Genomic DNA, 22,769 nt, shown 5'->3' on the forward strand with positions numbered 1-22,769 from the left:
CATATTAATTAATAAACTGGAACGGTACGGGATTAGGGGGGTTGTACTGCAATGGGTGAAAAATTATTTAAGTGACCGGAAACAATTTGTGAAGCTGGGTGTCCATTCCTCATCATGCTTGGACATTGCTTGTGGTGTTCCACAAGGCTCTGTACTGGGTCCAAAATTATTTATTATTTATATAAATGATATTTGTAAGGCATCTGATATATTAAAATTAGTATTATTTGCAGATGACACAAATATTTTTTGTTCTGGGGGGAATCTAAAGGAGCTGCTGGATACAATTACTTCAGAAATGTGCAAAATTAAAAAATGGTTTAACAGGAACAAACTATCGCTAAATCTAAGTAAAACTAAAATTATCTTATTTGGGAATTCCCTTAGAAATGCACAAGTGCAGATTCATGTAGATGGTGTGGAAATTGAAAGAGTACTTGAACATAAGTTTCTTGGTGTGATTATAGATGATAAATTAAACTGGAAGTCTCATATAAATCATATACATAACAAAATTTCAAGAAGTGTCTCAATCTTGAGTAAAGTAAAACACATTCTGGACCACAAATCACTCCACATTCTCTATTGTTCCCTGATTGCACCGTATTTGAATTACTGTGCAGAGGTTTGGGGCAATACTTACAAATGTTCGCTATCATCAATCTTTATATTACAAAAAAGGGCCATAAGGATAATCCATAAAACTGGTTACAGAGATCATACAAATCCACTATTCTTAAAATCAAAAATTCTAAAATTCACAGATCTGGTTCATTTTCTCACAGCACAAATTATATATAAAGCAATAAATAACCTGCTTCCTGACAATATTCTAAAAATGTTTTCTAGAAGGGAACGGGGATACAATTTGAGGGGGGAATTAAATTTAAAACATCCTCGTATCCGTACAACATTAAAAAGTTTTTGCATCTCTGTGTGTGGAGTGAAGCTGTGGAACAGACTAAGTAAAGATATGAAGCAATGTCCAAGCATGGCGCAGTTTAAAAAGCGGTTTAAGGATATGGTTTTTACAGGGTACAGGGAAAAGGTAGAGATTTGATAGGGTGTTCTTGTCTAATATTTTCATGTGTGTGCGCATGCACGGGTTTGTTGGTATGGGTATATATATGTATGTGTATATGTATGTATGTATGTATATATATATGTGTATGTATGTATGTATGTATATATATATGTATATATATGTGTATATGTATATGTGTATATATGTATATGTATATATATATGTATATATATATATGTGTATGTGTGTGTATGTATGTGTGTATATGTATGTATATATATATATATATATATATATATATATATATATATATATTAAATATATATAAAATTGTAGGTTGTGTATCCTTCAGGTGTTAATGGGGTTATTGAAAATGTGTATATGTGCGTATGTGTGTATATACGTAGGTATGGATAGATAGAAACATATATGTGTATATATTAAAAAAAAATAAAAAATAAAAAATTACACATAACATATAATGTAATTACAAGGAGGTATTTCTGTAGTCTATTGATACTAGATAGTGGAAAAGGGGTGGGATTAAATAAGCTTATGCTTCTTCCTGCTCCTTTTTGAACATGGACGTTATTTGGAGTTGTGGTTGCTCGTTTTCCTTTTGTTTGCTTTGTTCATTTGTCTCTTTTAATTCTATTTTTTTTTTAATACTTTTTCAACATGTTCAAAATAAAGATTCAATCAATCAATCAATCAATCAATATCTATTCCGTTTACAAAATTAAAAAGTTTCAAGAAAACAGTGGTTTCTTTTTAAGAATTGTTGAGGACTGATTTATAGACAAACATGTGGGATAATACCACAGCAGTAGCTGTACTTTCCATCTTTTTGTCTAACACACAGTGACCATCCATCCATCCATTCGCTTCCGCTTGTCCTTTTCAGGGTCGCGGGGGGCGCTGGAGCCTATCCCAGCTGTCATAGGGCGAGAGGCGGGGTACACCCTGGACAGGTCGCCAGTCTGTCGCAGGGCTAACACACAGGGACAGACAATCACACAGTGACCAAACACATTATATGTTTCATAAAGTACAGGAACTTCTATATGTTAGTAGTTCTCCAAAAGCCACTCGGACTTGTTCCAATTAAGGACAGATTACAAATGTGTGTTGTAGTCCCCATCACTATAATGGCATAGTCTGGTTATTGAAAAACTTTCACGGGAGCTTCTTAGAAACAGTATAGTAATAGAAGAAATTGGAAAACATCTCAGAACCAAACAGTATACCAGGGTGTCCAAACCTTTTGCAAAGAGGGCCCGATGTGGGGAGGAGAGGTGGGGGCTGACCATTCAGCCTGACATTCTACAAACCATTAACATTAAATGCAAATGAATTATTTAATGACATTTTTATTGCAAATGGCATACTTTTCATTTCTTCACACAGAACGCAAATAAATCTTAACTGTTTTACCAAAATCACTATTGAAAACTTTTGAGAAGGTTAAACATATCCTCCAATAAAAATCCATTCACTGAGATTGTAGAATTCATTCTCCTCAAAAGACTTAACAAATAACTTGCCTGCACTAATGTGAAGGGTGACACTGAGATCTCGATTGCATTAAAAAGGCCAGGTCTGGCTCAGAGACAGTGATTTTGATGCACAAGATGTCATGCTGGTGACTTCTTGCTAAAGTTCATAACCAAGAATGTCTTGCCAAACAAGCTTATCAATTTCTTAGAAATGTTCAAATCTCTTGGAACCTGCTTTCATAAAGCTGGTGGTAAAAGTTGAAAAGCAGGAGCTGTTGGTGCCAAATGTGACACTGAGCGTCACACTGTAGCTTGATGAGCTCCACCTGCAGGTGGTCTGGAGCGTCACCGGGGTTCACGGAGAAAGGAGAGGAAAAACCAGCAAAATCCAGGACACGCTGTTGAAACTCCTCAGCGAGAAATTAGATGTCTGCACGATTCTCCTCATACAGGGAGTGCAGAATTATTAGGCAAATGAGTATTTTGTCCACATCATCCTCTTCATGCATGTTGTCTTACTCCAAGCTGTATAGGCTCGAAAGCCTACTACCAATTAAGCATATTAGGTGATGTGCATCTCTATAATGAGAAGGGGTGTGGTCTAATGACATCAACACCCTATATCAGGTGTGCATAATTATTAGGCAACGTCCTTTCCTTTGGCAAAATGGGTCAAAAGAAGGACTTGACAGGCTCAGAAAAGTCAAAAATAGTGAGATATCTTGCAGAGGGATGCAGCAGTCTCAAAACTGAAAAGCTTCTGAAGCGTGATCATCGAACAATCAAGCGTTTCATTCAAAATAGTCAACAGGGTCGCAAGAAGCGTGTGGAAAAACCAAGGCGCAAAATAACTGCCCATGAACTGAGAAAAGTCAAGCGTGCAGCTGCCAGGATGCCACTTGCCACCAGTTTGGCCATATTTCAGAGCTGCAACATCACTGGAGTGCCCAAAAGCACAAGGTGTGCAATACTCAGAGACATGGCCAAGGTAAGAAAGGCTGAAAGACGACCACCACTGAACAAGACACACAAGCTGAAACGTCAAGACTGGGCCAAGAAATATCTCAAGACTGGTTTTTCTAAGGTTTTATGGACTGATGAAATGAGAGTGAGTCTTGATGGGCCAGATGGATGGGCCCGTGGCTGGATTGGTAAAGGGCAGAGAGCTCCAGTCTGACTCAGACGCCAGCAAGGTGGAGGTGGAGTACTGGTTTGGGCTGGTATCATCAAAGATGAGCTTGTGGGGCCTTTTCGGGTTGAGGATGGAGTCAAGCTCAACTCCCAGTCCTACTGCCAGTTTCTGGAAGACACCTTCTTCAAGCAGTGGTACAGGAAGAAGTCTGCATCCTTCAAGAAAAACATGATTTTCATGCAGGACAATGCTCCATCACACGCGTCCAAGTACTCCACAGCATGGCTGGCAAGAAAGGGTATAAAAGAAGAAAAACTAATGACATGGCCTCCTTGTTCACCTGATCTGAACCCCATTGAGAACCTGTGGTCCATCATCAAATGTGAGATTTACAAGGAGGGAAAACAGTACACCTCTCTGAACAGTGTCTGGGAGGCTGTGGTTGCTGCTGCACGCAATGTTGATGGTGAACAGATCAAAACACTGACAGAATCCATGGATGGCAGGCTTTTGAGTGTCCTTGCAAAGAAAGGTGGCTATATTGGTCGCTGATTTGTTTTTGTTTTGTTTTTGAATGTCAGAAATGTATATTTGTGAATGTGGAGATGTTATATTGGTTTCACTGGTAAAATAAATAATTGAAATGGGTATATATTTGTTTTTTGTTAAGTTGCCTAATAATTATGCACAGTAATAGTCACCTGCACACACAGATATCCCCCTAAAATAGCTAAAACTAAAAACAAACTAAAAACTACTTCCAAAAACATTCAGCTTTGATATTAATGAGTTTTTTGGGTTCATTGAGAACATGGTTGTTGTTCAATAATAACATTATTCCTCAAAGATACAACTTGCCTAATAATTCTGCACTCCCTGTATGCACACTGATATTCGCCTGTGGAAAACTGGTGATTTTTATTTCCTATAGCAATGCGAAATTTGCAGTATTGGGCTGCATTTGTGACACAGTCAAGTTAGCTATCATTTGTGAGCCGCAGTGAGGCCAGCCGCCTCCTGTCCACCATATAAATTTTCTTGCACTTTTACAACTGCACCGATTCTCCTTCATTGCTGATCGCAAATGTAAGCTTGCGCAGACATAAAAACAAACATTGCACTGAAAGAGCCTGATTGCATCATATTCAAAAATTCATTAAAAGTCACCCTTAACAGTTGATGTGAAACTTTCAGATTTTTTCTCTCCTCTGGGCCAAGTTTCATCTCAAACTGCTTTCAGGTTTCACGTGTGCTCAAATTTAAAAACTTCAAAGGAATGTGATAACGTCCTGTTAGAAATGTTAGAAAATTATAACATCACATACAAATTTTATTAAAATTCATCTGTGACTGTAAACTAGGGATGGACTGATCCGATATTACGTATCGGTCCACTACTGACCTAAATTACTGGATCAGATATCGGAGAGAAATTCAAAATTTAATCCGATCCATTAAATATCACAAAAGCACCTCACAAAACTTGTCACAACATGACTTAACTTCGTTCATACCCTTACCACGTCGGAGCAGTGTGCGTCACGTGATAGAGCGGCTGCGCGAGACCTCTCGGCGGTCTGGTTGAAGCCTCACTACCAACCCGGCATTTCATCTCCGAGAAAGTGATCCCACAGAGAAGTAAAGCAAGTGTGTAAGTTCATCCCTGAGTGTTTGTAAAGCATTCCTGCATTAAGCTTAACAACCGATATCTCTCTCTCCTGCTGCTACTTCAATCATGAAACTGATCAATGATCAGCTGATCGGCTTTTCTCTTGTTTGTTTTTGGCCCACTTTGCACCAGAAAGAGGAAACCAGCGGCTGAACAACAGCAGCACGTTTAAGCTTGATCAGCTGTTGTTAGAATGTATTTAATATTACTTTCTACTCGAGGATCTTTTTCTACAGCTGAAGCTGGTAACTGTGCAGGGGCGGAGCTAGCAAAGTTTAGCCAGGGGGGCCGATAGGGCATTAACAGGGAAAAGGGGGCACAAAGACATACTTTTCTTTCTTATTCTCATTTAAAATGTCGAGCTTTTAATAAATAATTATCTGACACCCAAAGTTTTAATTTGATGTAAAATGAATAGAAGTCAATTACTGTATATAGTGACTATTAAGTCTAATATATATACCCTAGTAAGCTATAGTACTTTTTCCTTTGGGAAGGTACCATCTGTGCAGTCTGCAATTTTGTTGAAGAAAGATGTTGAATCTATTTAATATTTCTTGAAAAATAATTGATTTCTGTGCATTTTTTTTCACACTGCATCAAATTAAGGTTGATTACGTCGATTAAGCATCATGAGGTGGAGTGTGAGGGGTGGTTCCCTATTTTTTATTTATTTATTTTTGTTGTTGCTGGGAGTTGGAACCCTATTAGTTAGGTTGCTTAATATTTATGCTAAGTACTCTTTAAAATACCAGAATAGGGAGGATGGTGTAGGTTTAAGTTTATTACATTGATCAGTATTGCTGAACTATGAAATATTTTTTTTTGCATACAGGTATAACAGAATAGCTTTAGTGTAGTTGTTGTTTTAAACTTGAGTATGAACTTATACAAAATGCAGCAAGATATTTAAAAACAGTTTTGTTGATTAAAAAACACTATATCGGATTCATATCGGTATCGGCAGATATCCAAATTTATGATATCGGTATCGGTATCGGACATAAAATTCATATCGCGATCTAATTTGAAGCATGTGCGGTAACAATATATATCGCGATATATTCTTTTCTTCTGTATAACGTATTTTCCACACTATAAGGACTTAAAATCCTTTAATATTCTCAAAAATCGAGAGTGTGCCTTATGTATGAATTCTGGTTGTGCTTACTGACCTCGAACAGATTTTGGCTGCAGAAATCTGTTAAAAATGTTTTAGTACAACTTTGGTGAGCGGCACTGCTTGATGGATCGTCAGAGCATTACGGCTGCCGTAGTGAGGAGCTTCGCGGAGTAATCTGGGTCCAAAACTCCGTCCACTTCCCAAAGTCAAACCAACACTAAGAGTTAAAAACGGTCTAAATTCTTTCATCTTTAATTAAATCATCAGCGTTGCTGCTTTACCAGGTGTAACAATTAAGTTTAACATCCAGGCATCCATGAAAACAGAATTTATTAAATTTAACGGAGTTAGAAGTTAGCAGGAAGTTAGCTCGCTAGTTTCCACCTAAACATTTCATAGCATGTTCTGACTGAGAGATTTTTGAAACTAATTCAAACGTACAGCTCTGCTATCACTTCCAACATAAATGAAGACAGAAAACTAAACAGCAGCGGCGTTTGCAGGGTTACTGAAGTTGGACTAGCTGGTATATAATGTTGTGCTACGTGATTGCTAGCGACACAGCTATGTTAGCATAACATTAGCACAGTGAAGCAGGAGGATGAACGCCAACTTTTTTTCCACTCATTAAAAGTTAACGTGAGGGATTCTGGTGGTCAGGGACAAATGCAATCGCATAGCAGGATGCTGTACACGGGCCAAACTTCAGTCAGGAGAACAACTGAGATTATTCATCCACAATACGAGGTTAGTCATTAATATACTGCAACAACATGGGAATAGAGCAGCTGTGAGAGAATTCAACATTAATGAATCAATGTTATGGAAGTGGAGGAAGCGCAGTTTTTGGCTTTCCCCATATTTCAACAGTGCTTCATCTCTTTGCTGTGACTGTCGCCATAATTTGCAGATGATAATGGTTGTAGCCGCTGCGATGCTTTCGACCAAAACAGGCGCAGCTTGATGACATCATCAACATACGCTATCGCGATAGAGCGATATAGTCAAAATCTCTATCGTTGGCCAAATTTATATCGTTTATATCGTATATCGTTTATATTGCCCACCCCTACTGCAGCCCATTTAGTTTGAACAAATTGTGTTTGTAATTGTGACAAAGAAGTTACATTTAAGGGTGACATATTAGACTACTACAGGTTCAGAATGAATACAGCTGTTGCATTATGCCTCTCTCATCTGGATATTTGCTGTTTCTTAATGACCTTATGTGAGTATAACTACATGCCGCCGACCTTTGCTCTGCGGTGGATTCTGGCTGCGGTCTCGGAGAACATTAATCTCGTAGACTGCTCCATAAGGTTCAAACAGTTCACGAAGTTGCTCTTCCGACCAAGACCGGGGAATCTGTCCAACAAACATTTTAATGGCATCAATATCTGGTTGGTCAGGGTGGTCCAGGGACCCATTCATCTTCTTCCCACTAGAAAGACAGACAACCGTCCATTAAATTGGAGCTAGAAACAAACTTAAAAGTATGCATTAAACAATAGTGTACATGTACAACATTTATCGATTAGGGTCTGACAGAAAGTGGCTATGGTCACATTTTCACACATTTCTCTAAAATCACCTCTGATTAGGAGCATAAATGACTGATTGTGGTTTTTACTGATTAATTCTATGAATACTCACGAAAGGGACACAAAATATGTTAATTGAATTAATTTCACTTTAATTTTACTCATCTAGCACCAAATCACAACAGCAGTCATCTCAAGGCGCTTAGGGCATTCGCCTCTTTGTTAGATACACTTGATCAACGACACATTAATGCAAATAACTAGTGAGCCAATCACATGGTAGCAACTCAATGCATTCCAGCATGTAGACAGAGTCGAGATGATGCACTGAAGTTCAAACCAGGCAACAGAATGGTGAGGAAAAGTTATTTAAGTGACTTAATGTGGACGGTTTTTGATGCTGCTGTTCTAAGTATTTCAGATACTGCTAATTTGCTCAATCAGCTCTCTAAGTTATAGAGAATGGTCTAAAAATTTTAAATATCCAGTGAGCGGCAGTTTTGTGGGTGAAAATTTCTTGTTTATGCCTGAGATCGGAGCAGAATAGTCAGGCTGCTTCAATCTGATACGAAGCCAACATTAATTCAATAACAAGCCCACTAAGGTAAACAACCGTGATATTAAGAAGTCCATCTGTGAACACATAACACGCCTAATCTTGGAAGAAATGGGTTACAGCAGCGGAAAACCATGCCAGGTGCCACTCCTATCAGATAAGAACAAAACAAGAACAAGGAAACTGAAGCAATTCTAATGGTCTGTTGAGTCAATGTCTGCTGTGAACGGTAGGGTCAGAATTTGGTGTAAACAACATGAAAACATTAATCAGTCCTGCTTTGTATCATCCACTCAGGCTGGTGGCAGGGCAGCGGTGTGGAGGATATATTCCTCGTCTCAACCGAGTATTGTTTGAAAGAAAGTGCTTTTTTCAGTCTGAAGACCAGAAGCTGCTGCTGGCCTTCTACCACTCCTCAGTGGAGGGCATGCTCTCTTACTGCCTGGGAGTTTGGTACACAGGGGCCAATACTGAGAGCAGGAAGGCTGCACAGAGGGTTATTAACAATGCCCCAAAAGGCAGCCCTCTGCCAGCCCTGGAGGCCATTGCCAGATCCTCCTGTCTCAGGAAAAACAGGGTCATCACAGGGGACCTTGCACGCTGCCCACCCATTTTACACGCTGCCCTGTGGGGCTTTTTCCTATCCTGAATATTTATTATTACTTATTAATTAATGCATAAGTACTTCTTATGTGATTTCAAATGGAATAAGCGATAGAACACTCAATTACTAAAATAATCAAAGCACTACAGATTATTACCTGTACTAGCCTTACAATGCACTAAGGAATTTTTAATGTCTAATTAAGCTGCGCTGGCTTTTGCGATCTCACACCATCTTTATCAGGTTATGTACAGAAAAGTTCAGGCTGCACTATGCCAGTAACATACACATAGTGGACTCCTGCTTAAATACAAATTCCATTATTGACAATAATCTGGACTTTTTTTCCAGGGAAGACTTTTTGCTGAAATTTTAAGGAACCCATGTAGTGAAAGACCTACAAGCTCATTTTTTTTGTTAAACAGAATGCATATTTGATGGAGCGCATAATTAGTTTTTTTTAAGTATTTATTTTTTAACTCTTTCACTATAAAAGGAAATACAGCTTTAAATAAAAGCACATACATAGACTGCCGACACAAACACTGAATGTCTTGTATATATATAACAAAAAAAAAAAAGATGTTGAAATCGGGACTTCTGAGGAATTTCACTATCTTGTAGTACACATATTTATTGCTAAATGTACACTCCACTACAATTCTTTCCAGCTGACTTCAAGAGGCACCTGGAATAATGAACCTGGCTAGGAAGGGTTACTTACACAGGACTAGCATTTAAAGAGCAATGGTCCACCATCATCTCTGGGAGAAAATCCAGCTTAAAAGAAGCCATGCTGATAAAACCTGTATCTTTCTTCTTCTTCAGCACAATGGAAGTAAACTCACAAGGCGATCAGAAGGTAGAGGCAAACTCCAGATTGCACACTTGCTGTTAAGTCCCCGAGGACTGGTGTCATAGGGCAGCAGTGTGCAAAAAACCAGAGGGAAAAAAATAAACCAATCCACATGAAAACCCGTGTGTTTGAACACAAAAACAAACCAAAAAAAAAAAAAAATCAAGTAAAGGGACACTTATGTTTGAGATGAAAGAAGAACAAAAACGTCAGAGACAAACTGGCAGGCCTTCAGGTTAGCTTACCAGGCTCTGGGACAGAGACTAAAAACTGCATGTAGTTCATGGAAACAGAGGGATGCTGGGATAACTGGGACTAGAGTGCGTAATAGCCATATGAATGACCACAATCAAAGTGCTGATGATCCAGGGCCTTTGTGAACATTTCTCCTAGGCCAGCAAATCTGGCTGCAGCGTCAGATAAACAAGGTGTCAGATTGATGGTGATAAGGCCCAGTGGTCAGAGGGAATGAAAAGGGGAGTGAATAGTACTCCCCAGCCAGCAGCTAATCCCTGGACTAGCTACACCAAGAGTAACAATTAGGTTCCGGCCTGAGGGGCCCGTGTTTTCGCTGTTGTCTTACATGCTGCACAGGTCTGTGTGTGATTTTTGTGTGTAAAGATATACATGAACCAATATCAAATAACGCCTTTGTGTGTGCAGCCTAAACTCACAGCTACACACAAACAATTAAGTTCACCAAGGGTTACACTGGAAAATAATTATATCAAGGGACATACAGTTTACTGACATGTTATAATTTAATATAAAAACATGCTTTGACCCACGTAAGTCCTCAACAAAGAAACAAAAAAAAGACACTGTTAGTTGAGCACAACTATATTAATACAGTGACAAACAAACCAGGCAATAATTTACTACAAATTTAAAAAAAATAAACAGACCGAATCTGCAAAAGGCAGCATTTGACCTCTGTGCCTTCATTTCGACACAATGTAAGACAGTACACATTTTCCTCCACTGTCTAAAAGACAAATTGGATCAGATTAAAACACACCCGTCTGTTATTCCTTACATATGCTGCACTCTGCATGGGCGTCTTCACTTTTCCCCTCCAGCAAGGCACAGTGCCTTTGTTTACATACGCACACGGCGTTGACGCAGAACGAGAAGAGCAAAAGTGGATCGTTGAATGAAATGGATGAACCAGAACTGGTTTGTAAAAATGCTGCAACTTCAGTGGTGTGGAACTGGTTTAGCTTTCGTCCGTCAGATACACAACAAAGCACTATTTTTGGTAGAGCATGCTACCGGGCCGTCGTTATTACCGTGTTGTTTTGGAAAATACGGTGCACTTAAAATCGTCCTTTGATTTTTCTGAAAGTCGACAGAGCCCCTTATAATCCCGTGTGCCTTATGTATGAACTCTGGTTGTGTTTACTGACCTCGAAACGATTTTATGTAAAGTATTTTGTCTTGTGTCAATTATATCGTCAGTTATATCGTTACCGCAAATTTTCAAATGTATATCGTGATAAATATTTTTGGTCATATCGCCCTGCTCTACTGGAGAGAAGATAAGATAACCTTTATTAGTCCCACACGTGGGAAATTTGTTTTGTCACAGCAGGAAGTGGACAGTGCAAAAGAACCCACGAAAACACAGGAGAACATGCAAAATCCACACAGAAAGATGATGGTGGAATTAGGACTGGGCGATATATCGAGTTTTTAAATATATCGATATATTTTTATACGAGACATGAGATGTGACAATATCGTTTATATCGATATAGTCTATGTTACATAATAATTATACTTGTGGAACCGCAAGTTTGCCTCTCTTTCGTCCACTTTTGTCTCTACGCTGCGTTACTCTGCCTCGCCTCTCTCCTTCACTGGACACAACTCCACCTCCCCCATCGCTTCACCCGCAGGCAACGACAAGATGGAGACGGCAGCTATCAAAGAGGAGCTGGTCGATAAAAAAGAAAACGTTTGGAGATTACTATTTTAGTGCTGCACCGTTACTCTCGTTAAAATGATACCATAACACCATAACCGTATTAACGCGGCAAATCTCCGTTAACGAGTTACCGCGGAATGCCCCATGCGTGGAGCGTCAACACGTTAGCGTCGCGGTTAGCGTCAGCGGTTACCTCGTTAATGTGTTGACGCCGTGCAGCTAGCACTACTAGTATTTTCACCTCTCCAAAAGTTGATTCTGTTCATCTGGACGTAGCGTTTTGTGGGAGAAAGGTTTCGTCACTCATCCAAGTGACTTTAAATTTGCATAATGACTGAAACCAGCCCACTGAAGGAACAATGGGCTGGGAGGTCAGTTCCTTAATCATAATTATGCAAATTCTCATGACCATTGATCAACAACCACTGACCAAAACCCACTGATCAATGGCCATGAGTCCCATTCACAGAGAGCTGGGGAATGGCTGCAATCACAGCATTGTAAGATGGTGACAGATGTACCCTTAGGCCCCCTCCTCCATTCAGAGATGGTCTTTCCCTTTTCACGTAAATGGCCTCCTTGACTCCGCCCTCAAACCAGCGTTAAAGGTGTGAGCATCACAGCAGATTCCTTTGTGTCAAAATAACTGAGGGTAAAATACAGAAAAATATGAAGGCGGTTTTCTTGGTCAGCTTTGATGTGCATAATTAATATGAGATAATAAATGTGTGATTTCAACAAACTATGAGTATATCTGAAGTGCTTGTATTAATGGGTGTGAATCAGTGAATGAGGCATAATAAAGCACTTTGAGCGAAAATATGACAATATATAATGATGCCCTTTCTTTTTTACTTTATCTGTGACTTAAATGCTGTGATATTTACATTAGTTATTACGACAGGCTAGCTGAACATAAGGATTCCTATCAGGCCATGATGATTTGATCTTATTTGCAGCAAATATTGGTTTGCTGCTTTATAGATTATTTGTGCAGTTCTGATGTGGACCAGATCTTTAAAGCATTTAATTTGACAAAAAGTGGATTTGATGGTTCTATGCAAAAATAATAAATACACCAATACACCTTAATAATTTAACGCTGGTATCAGATTTTATATTATTCAGATTAGATTAGATGAAACTTTATTAATTCCTTGGGTGGGTTCCTCCGGGAAATTTTATTTGCGTTATATTCATGCAGTTGTGCATATTCACGCAACTTACTTAATTACAGCTTAGATTAAGAGTCTTTACCGCACTTTGTTGTCATTTACATTAGTGCTGCTTTATCGCTTTTCTGTGTTCTTAGTTTACTTTGTGTGTGTACACACATACATGCATGCAAACACACAAGAGAAGAAGAAAAGACAGAGATGAGTTGAAGGTGACACTATCAAGACGGTAGACAGTAACTTGTTATCTTAAGTGCAAAAAATGCAAAGTTAATGTAATGACAGACATTGAGAGAGAGAGAGAGAGAGGTGAAAGAAAGGTGAGAAAAAGTTGAAAAGAACGGTGCTTCTGATGAAACTTTTCCAAACAGTGGTTTGGACATCGACCACAAACTATTGCAAACAAGGAAACGGCAACAGCAACTGTGAAATGTGTCCAACTGGTGCATCTTTTGCTCTTAGCTTCCTCTAACTATGTTAGCTAGTCTTCATTAGTAACCAGTGCATTTTTGCTAATGTGGACTTTTGGATGCAGAGTAGTTATGGTGCTCCATATCCACACACACACACACACACACACACACACACACACACACACACACACACACACACACACACACACACTTACCCCCTCAGTTCCAGGTTGGGGCCTTCCACGGTAGCAAGGACATGTGAGGGCAGACCAGTGTGTTCTTGAGACACATACAGTGTTTCAGGGTCAAGGCTATCCATCCAAGGCCTAGTAGTACTAGTAAAACACAAACCCACACATACACACAAGAGACACATCAGGACAAGACACAAAAGAAACCAATTACAAACACAAGGCTCTAGGAGTTCGGCCAATTTGGTCGTGTTTAGAGGGCCGCTTAGAGCTGCTTAGAGGGCTGCTGAAGCACCGCCACACCAACTCCGTGCTGCTGCTCCATATCGTGGTCTAAACCAATGAGAGATAGTCAATAGCGGAACCTCTCAGATGTTGATGCCCAAGGTAAGATGTTCAGATACTGAGATCTTCAGTTCGAAGTCTTTGAGGCACTTTTAATTTGGACTTCATTTTATATATCTTGAGACATTTTAAGTTTAAATTTCAGCTCAGTGAAGCACTTTAAGCACAGGAACATTTTCATTACCGTATTCTTCGGACTATAAGGCGCACTTAATATCCTTTCGTTTCTGTTTTTTTTTTTTATGTGCATTAAAGCTATATAAACATTTTACAGTGCAAATGCAAATTCCTTGCTGACAGTTTAACCAAAAGGCATTTCCAGTGGAAACTGGCCGACACATCCTCAGCATAACCACGTATAATATCCACAAAACTTAAAAAGAGGTTATACACACACACACACAATGCACAAGGCTCCCGACTACGGCAGCCGTAATGCTACGACAATCCATCAAGCGGTGCGGCTTCGTAGCTTAGCAAAGTTGTACTAAAACATTTTTGACAGATTTTTCAGCGCCGTGTTCATAAAATCAGTTCGGTAATAACGACGGCCCGCTTGCATGCTCTACCAAAAAATGTGCTTTGTTGTGTATCTGACGGACGAAAGCCAAACCAGTTCCGCACCACTGAAGCTGCAGCATTTTTACAAACCAATTCTGGTTCACCTGTTTCATTCAACGATCCACTTTCGCCCCTTCTCATTCACTGTCGCCGCCATGTGCGTATGAAAACAAAGGCACTGCGCATGCGCGTTTTACCCATATTCTATCGCGATATTTCATTGTATTATCATTGCCTCACATTATACCGGTATTACTGTTGAACAATATGATATGGCCCAGCCCTACTGGAGCCTCACAGATTAATATGCGCTTCAACATAATATTACCATATTGTGTGTGTATAGGGACCTCAAAATGGCACCTGTTAAGAGACATGCTGCTGTGACAGAATTTAACATTAATGAATCAATGGTACAGAAGTGGAGGAATGAGTTGAGTAAAGTTTGACTTATCTGACTGTTTGGTTTCATGCGCCTTATTATCTGGTGCACTTTAGGGTCCAAAAAATATGGTAACTTATCTTTCTTGTAGAAATGTGCTCCAAATAAAGAACAAGATTGTTAGTTAATCCTTTACAAATCAATGTTGCCAGTATGGACTAGAGATGGCACGATACCACTTTTTTATGTCCGATACCGATATCATAAATTTGGATATCTGTCGATACCGATATGAATCCGATATAGTGTTTTTTAATCAACAAAACTGTTTTTAAATATCTTGCTGCATTTTGTATAAGTTCATACTCAAGTTTAAAACAACAACTACACTAAAGCTATTCTGTTATACCTATATGCAAAAAAGAATATTTCATAGTTCAGCAATACTGATCAATCTAATAAACTTAGACCTACACCATCCTCCCTATTCTGGTATTTTAAAGAGTACTTAGCATAAATATTAAGCAACCTAACTAATAGGGTTCCAACTCCCAGCAACAACAAAAATAAATAAATAAAAGAAGAAAGTGTACTTTATTGGTCCCCGTGGGGAAAATCCCTCTCTGCATTTAACCCATTCACTCAGTGAAGCAGTGGGCAGCCATTGGGCGCCCGGGGAGCAGTGTGTAGGGACGGTACCTTGCTCAGGGGTACCTCAGGGTAGCTGTTCAGGGGAATCGAACCCCCGACCTTCCGATCATGGGGCCACCACTCTACCTACTGAGCTATCCCTGCCCCAAAATAGGAACCACCCCTCACGCTCCACCTCATGATGCTTAATCGACGTAATCAACCTTAATTTGATGCAGTGTGAAAAAAAATGCACAGAAATCAATTATTTTTCAAGAAATATTAAATAGATTCAACATCTTTCTTCAACAAAATTGCACACTGCACAGATGGTACCTTCCCAAAGGAAAAAGTACTATAGCTTACATATTAGTACTATAGCTTATATATTAGTTAGGTATATATATATTAGACTTAATAGTTACTATATACAGTAATGGACTTCTATTCATTTTACATCAAATTAAAACTTTGGGTGTCAGATAATTATTTATTAAAAGCTCGACATTTTAAATGAGAATAAGAAAGAAAAGTATGTCTTTGTGCCCCCTTTTCCCTGTTAATGCCCTATCGGCCCCCCTGGCTAAACTTTGCTAGATCCGCCCCTGCACAGTTACCAGCTTCAGCTGTAGAAAAAGATCCTCGAGTAGAAAGTAATATTAAATACATTCTAACAACAGCTGATCAAGCTTAAACGTGCTGCTGTTGTTTATCCACTGGTTTCCTCTTTCTGGTGCAAAGTGGGCCAAAAGCAAACAACAGACACGGACTCGCAACAGAAAAGCCGATCAGCTGGTCATTAAGCAGTTTCATGATTGAAGTAGCAGCAGGAGAGGCAGTCGCTCCATATATCATTTGTTAAGCTTAACGCAGGAATGCTTTACATTCAGAGATGGACTTACACACTTGCTTTACTTCTCGGCGTGTTGCAAGTTTTGTGAGGTGCTTTCGTGATATTTAATGGATCGGATTACATTTTTTATTTTTCTCCTATATCCGATCCAGTAATTTAGGTCAGTATCAGACCGATACCGATACGTAATATCGGATCGGTCCATCTCTAGTATGGACAGCAATTTTTTTTAAAAAGTGAACATGTAAAGCTGCGGTGTTAAGCGATGTGGTTAAAACATTTGGGTGCACCTAAGAAAAAAAGAAGTTAGGTGCTCCAGTGCAACCATGGCAAAAGGTTAGTCTAGAGCCCTGAAACAAAAATATGTTTAAAAAAAAGAAAAATTTTTTTTACAAAGACATCCAACACATAAATCAATATGCTAGAGCCACTAGACACTCAAGCTAAGTTGACTTCAGTGATTAGGAATCTAATCACTTTATCTAACGATGGCAACCCACAGGAAGCAAGCTAACTTGGCAAACAACTGAACATTAACAAATTATTCATAACCCAGCAATTCACAAAAACATTAAAATGACTGTGGTCTAAAAGAAATAATGATTACAATACCACATTAATGATCTTAATTACTGTGTCAAGTCTTTACCAGTTTGCACACTAGTCAGTCTACCACCACCATCAGTGGTGGGTGTAACATATCCAGAAGCTGTTTGCTTGCCACAACTGAAATGCAGCAAAGAGAGCATGCTACTGACTTCCAGACAATTAAATGTTACTGTAGAAACAGGAAAACCTATAAAGTTAAAGGCAACAGCAAAATAAATGATAGTGTGTCAATAATCTGCCACAATAGTCAAGAATTTCCCAAATAGTCTAGTAGTTCCCAGGGAAATGTTCTTGTTTAAAAATGCCTAGGCCATTGAGTTACAACTAAATATCAGCTGCAAATGCTGCTGACACGCTTGCATTGTCAGGCCCTGAATCACTACTAGTGCTCCACATCTGTCTTGTCATTATTTCTATTGTCCCTTATCACTGTTTTCACTTGCTGAACCTGTAAAGCACTTTGGTCAACAATAGTTGTTTTAAATGTACCATACAAATGAAGTTGAAGTTGGTTAGGCCACCGACAACCACATCTTTGCCTTTTTTTCTTAGCACCTTCATAATGTTCCTTAGGAAGGTGAAACATTTGTATAATTTGAGATACAAAGTCAAGCCGATGACAGCAAGGGGTCCTGGACTGGGCGACCCAGGACCCCTGGGCAGTCATGGACCTGTTATATTATTATGTATTTTTGGTGTTGCTTCCCCTTCTCTATGCTTGTATATATGTGTGTGGGTGGCTGTGTGTCTGAGCACTTGTGGGGGGGGGGGGGTGGCCCTGCTAGGGGACTGGCCACACCCGAAGCCACACACCTGCTGCTGATCAGGCCTCGTCGGGGGAGCTACTTAAGAGAGTCTTGGAGCTCCCACCAGCGTGGGATCATTGCTTGAGACTCCACGTTAGTCACCCAGTTTAGGTTTCGTCGTTAAGTGCATGCCTGCCATTGTTTAGTGTCCTGACAGCTGCCGCTATTGTTTCCCGCAGGAGGAGCGTGGAAGGCCTGAAGAGCAGCGAGCACCGGGAGTGCAGACACGGGAGCAGAGAGCACTAGGAGGACGACACGGGAGTCTGGGGAAAACACGGGGATTTATTGTTCTTTTGTACCACACACTGTAAATAAACGCACTGTTCGCACACAGAGCACCGCGCCTGGGTCCTCCTTCCCTACACCCCCCACGGTCAGCCATGCCAAACCGTGACAAAATACTTTACAACTCCACAACTTTATTAGCGCAAAAAAAACCCCATCAATGTATTTTCACTTAAACAAGCAGCTGTTTTTTGCATTAAAGTTATATAAAGATGTAACAGTGCAAATGCAAATTCTTTGCTGACAGTTTAACCTAAAGGCATTTCCAGTGGACATTGGCCGACATATTGTCAGCATAACAGTATATAATAGGCCTGTGCGATATGACCAAAATCTCATATCCCAATATAAGAATTCTATCATCCCGATAACGATATAAATCACAAAAATGTAACATTTTCTGTAAATTCTGTGAATCTCGTGAGAGTGATTCGGTTTATTTTGAAAAGTCTCAACAGGATCTTGAGCTTTATTGTGAAAGGTTTATGTGGAACATAAACCAGCGGACATGCGATGGTGTTACCGTCGTTGTTGCTAACGACAACGCATAAAAACAGGCGCTTGTCCGTCCGTAGTGTGGTTATATTAAATATAAGAGAAAGAGAGAACTTTAGGAAATGAATACAGCCACTACAGTGACCATCAAAATGATGAAAAAATATTGTCGTAAACAGTTTATTTTGCGACACCACGAAACAAACGATAGCGTAAAATGAAACTATAGACGTTTTTAATATCGTCATCCGATATATATCGTTATATCGAACAGTCCTAGTATATAATAGCCACAAAACTTAAAAAGAGGTTATACACACGCAATACGGTAATATTATGTTGAAGCACAGTACGTATCACTCCGCGAGGCTCCTCCCTACGATAGACGTAATGCTCCGACAACCCATCAAGTGGTGCAATGTCCACTGGAAATGCCTTTAGGTTAAACTGTCAGCAAGGAATTTGCATTTGCACTGTTACCTTTTTATATAACTTTAACGCAAAAAACAGCTGCTTGTTTAAGTGAAAATACATTGATGGTTTATTTTGCACTAATAAAGTTGTGGAGTTACACTAAAGTTGTAAAGTATTTTGTCTAGTCTCAATTATATCGTCAGTTATATCGTTATAGCAAATTTTCAAATGTATATTGTGATAAATATTTTTGGTCATATCGCTCTACTCTACTCAGCAGTCTACACTTTCAGCCCAGTGGCCACTCTTTAAAGGGTTAGGATGTACACATCCTGGACAGGGAGGAACGCTGGTTTGATTGGGGAGTCAAAGAGGCCATTTACGTGAAAAGAGAAAGACCATCTCTAGATTGAGGAGTTGGCCTAGGGGTAGCTTATTGCAAACTCTGTGAATCTTACTCATGGCCACTGATCAGTGGTCAGGTTGGGGAAATCTGCAGTCAGCCGAGACTGAAGAAGGCACTCGGCCGAGTGACAAAACGTTTCTCCTGCTGAAAACGCTACCTCCAAATGAACAGTATCAACTTTTTGTGATTTCCTTACTTGGATGATTGATTATCAAGATAGTAAACAGTTATTTTGGTTATATTAAGAGTACATTCACCACTTTACTTGCTGTCACACAGCATTTTTTTTATTTTACTGGAGATGTTAATTCCAGACTTCTCTGACAAAAACAAACAACTTTACCTCAGCAACAATCAGTTACCTCAGGTTGCTGTGTGAATGCTTCATGCATTAGTATAATTCAGAATTATACAGTTTTCTCTCTTTTACTACATTAACTTTAATCCAATGAGCTGACCAGCAGAAGACTGAACCCTGAAAAACAGCCTGAAGATAAACTGCTGACTTTAGCTGTCCAAAATATGTTTTGGTGCTGGCTGTTTACTGCAGTACAAGTAGCATCCATGCAGCATGCTATGATTCTCTGCTTTACACTAATACAGGAAGTGATACACTCCAGAGGATCAAAGGTTTAGCTCAGACCTCTTGGCTATATATCTTCTAAACTCGAGCTTGCTATTAAAGCTGGGAGGCGGTCTTGTTGCCTGGTGCAGAGAAGCTTAACAGTTTAACAGATCAGACTTAAATAAAAAAAAAGTCCACTATTACTGCGAGAGAGGTGGCAGGGGTGACTTCCGCTTTCGGTGCCGTCACATGTATGTGTATTTTGTACAATACATACATTTATATTGGACATATTTATGTGCACATATTCACAAACCTTTCAAGTGAGTTAATGATTCGTATCGCTACTACCAAATGATACTGTAAGCACAGCTCCCTTACGCGAACCAACCCAAACTCGTCATGACGTGACTTAAACAATATTTTTGCCGGGCCATCAAACTATGCTCCAAGCCCAGCAGCTGCCTCTTCGTGAGTTGTCTGTGTCATTAACGCTAGCGACAACAGTTAACTTAAAATGCTCAACTACTTACCCGGGTTCTTTACTTCACTGTTAGTTGGATTTGTGCTTAACAGGCGAAATCGTGTTTTGGATATTTGCTTATTATGTAACAGTGTGACGTTTAAAAATATTGCACCGCTCGGAAAACAAACTGACCACAACACGTGTGGATAACTTGTGGTCTGTCACTTCATAGATTTAACTAGAAGTCACTGTGTAAAATGGCAGTCTCCTTATGCTGAACCATTTCCATTCGACAGCTGTAAAGGGGGTGGAGAGGTTTAAAGGAACCGGTCAGAACCAACATCAGCATGATATTTGCTTCCTTTTAAATTTGAATGGCTTAATGTAGAATCGTTCCTTGAAACGAAAAGAAGCGATCTTACTTCTTCCTTTCTGTCCGTAACGATGGTGAAAGTGCACGTGACAATTCCCTTGTTCAAAGTGTAACGTGGTACGGTCCGTAGAAAGGGACTATCGTTTCCTACTTTCCAGCAATGTGGTTCAGTTTTGTTTGTTGTTGTTGTTTTCCCCATTGAAAATAGAAAAATAATAAAGTTAACAGATATTCATGTTTAACTTTTTAAAAAGGTGTGAAATCTAAAGATATTAAAATCAAAAAGCTTTATATAAGTTATCCTTAAAAAATTAATTGTTCGTTGTTAGTGGCTATATTTCTAATTAGAAACACCTGTTAACTGTAGTTGTGGAAAAACATCATAAAGATGTGAAGAAGATGACAATAACAAATACTTTATTCATCCCATATATGGCAAATTATTTAGTTACAGCAATTATAATAATAATATTACTAGATAAATTCTTTTTACTTTTGAGTGTGCCATACCCAGTGTTGGGACTAACGTGTTATTAAGTAACGCGTTACAGTAACTACATTATTATTGTGGTAACGAGCACGGTAACTAGTTATTATGCCAAAATCAGGAACGCGTTAGTCATTACTGGGATTTAGATAGGCTCGTTACTCGTTACTTCGTGTGGTGGCTATCGCGGAGCTTCCACAGATTCAGTAACATTAGCAAGTGTTGGAGGCCAGCAGGTGGATGAAGGAAGTCTGTGTTTCTCCTACAGCTCCGGACCGCAAAAAATGCGCGTGCTCTTTGTGAGCTCGTTCCCGGCTCGTAACCAGCGCGTTCTGCCGTCGAGGGCGATCATTGGTTAAATGTGATCATGTGACTGATGCAAGCCAGATCCTTTTATTTAGCAAAACTATGATTAATAGTTAGACTACAGCTTTCTTGGCTGCTGCCTCAAAGCACATTGTGCGCTGTCTATCTTGCGTGCTGCACAATATCGTTTATTATTTAGTATCTACTGATATCTACTGCTAGCTAGTTTATTGTGATGGTGCCGTTTTTTTTTATTATGTTGCTCTTTGTTGTTTGCTTTCTCTTCTGTTTTTTTTCTCCATACAGGTGACCCAGGTGTTTTGTTTTTTTTGTTTGCTTTTTTTTTCTTTCTTTTTTTTCTTTCTTCCCCCCCTTCTCACCGTCTCTTCTCCCCTTTGGTTTTCTTTCTCTCCCTCTCTTCATTCTTTCTCCCTGTCCTATCCCCCAGTCATGTCTGTCCCGTTTGTAGCAACTGAAAATAAAATAAATTCATAATTATAATAAAGGTCAATCAAATGGACCAATATGGCAAGGCCATGATGATCCACTTGGTAAAATAAATCCGCTTGGCATCTTTCTTGGCCTTAAGACAACAATTCTGATGCTAAAGATCCAAACGGGACACAAAAAAAAAAAAAAAAAGATAATAAAAAATTTTTTAAAAAATGCCTGGGCCAATTTTCTGTCCCAGTCCAGCCTGTATGCAGCTCATCTGCAGTCTGATGTTACCTACATCTTCCTATTCAGAAGGCAGAATTTCCGAATTCTGAGTACAATCGAAAGCACCACGACTGCAGTTTTTGTGTTGGATGTAAAAGGCGCACATAACGCTGTGACGTAGGCTAGAATCATGGCAGCAGTCAATGACGGTCCAGGCGTGGGATTTCTCTCGTGGAAATATGCACATTATCTTTTCCTTTCTATTGGTAGGTGGCACAGTGCACTTGTGGCAAGTAAGCAAGCTAGAAGACTGCAAAGTTATGGAAGCAACACATTAACAAGAGAATTCTGAGTAAAACCAAAGTTACTTTCTCTAGCAACTAGTTACTTTGAAAGTAACGAGTAACTTGAAGTAACTG

The 22,769-nt window shown here is 39.4% G+C and overlaps 1 protein-coding gene across 21 annotated transcripts in view; it reads right to left on the minus strand.

The window, feature by feature from the left end:
• celf1 (cugbp, Elav-like family member 1) overlaps window positions 1–20,854 on the minus strand; it is a 55,601-nt gene extending 34,747 nt beyond the window's left edge. For 2 of the 21 annotated variants that reach the window (XM_026156783.2, XM_026156100.2), the window contains exons 1-3: window positions 20,592–20,803; window positions 13,732–13,851; window positions 7,698–7,885 (exon numbers count right to left, since the gene is read on the minus strand). In XM_026156783.2, the coding sequence (XP_026012568.1) occupies window positions 7,698–7,885; window positions 13,732–13,835 (292 nt within the window). In that variant the 5' untranslated portion in view covers window positions 13,836–13,851; window positions 20,592–20,803. Of the gene's footprint in view, window positions 1–7,697; window positions 7,886–9,869; window positions 10,552–13,731; window positions 13,852–20,591 lie in introns of those variants that run through there. The other 19 variants (XM_080303930.1, XM_026156866.2, XM_080302297.1 and 16 more) reach the window with 18 other exon arrangements.
• Between the last annotated feature and the right edge of the window lie 1,915 nt (window positions 20,855–22,769).

The sequence above is a fragment of the Astatotilapia calliptera genome, chromosome 1 (assembly GCF_964374335.1).
Source record: "Astatotilapia calliptera chromosome 1, fAstCal68.1, whole genome shotgun sequence".
Classification (NCBI taxonomy): Eukaryota; Metazoa; Chordata; class Actinopteri; order Cichliformes; family Cichlidae; genus Astatotilapia; species Astatotilapia calliptera.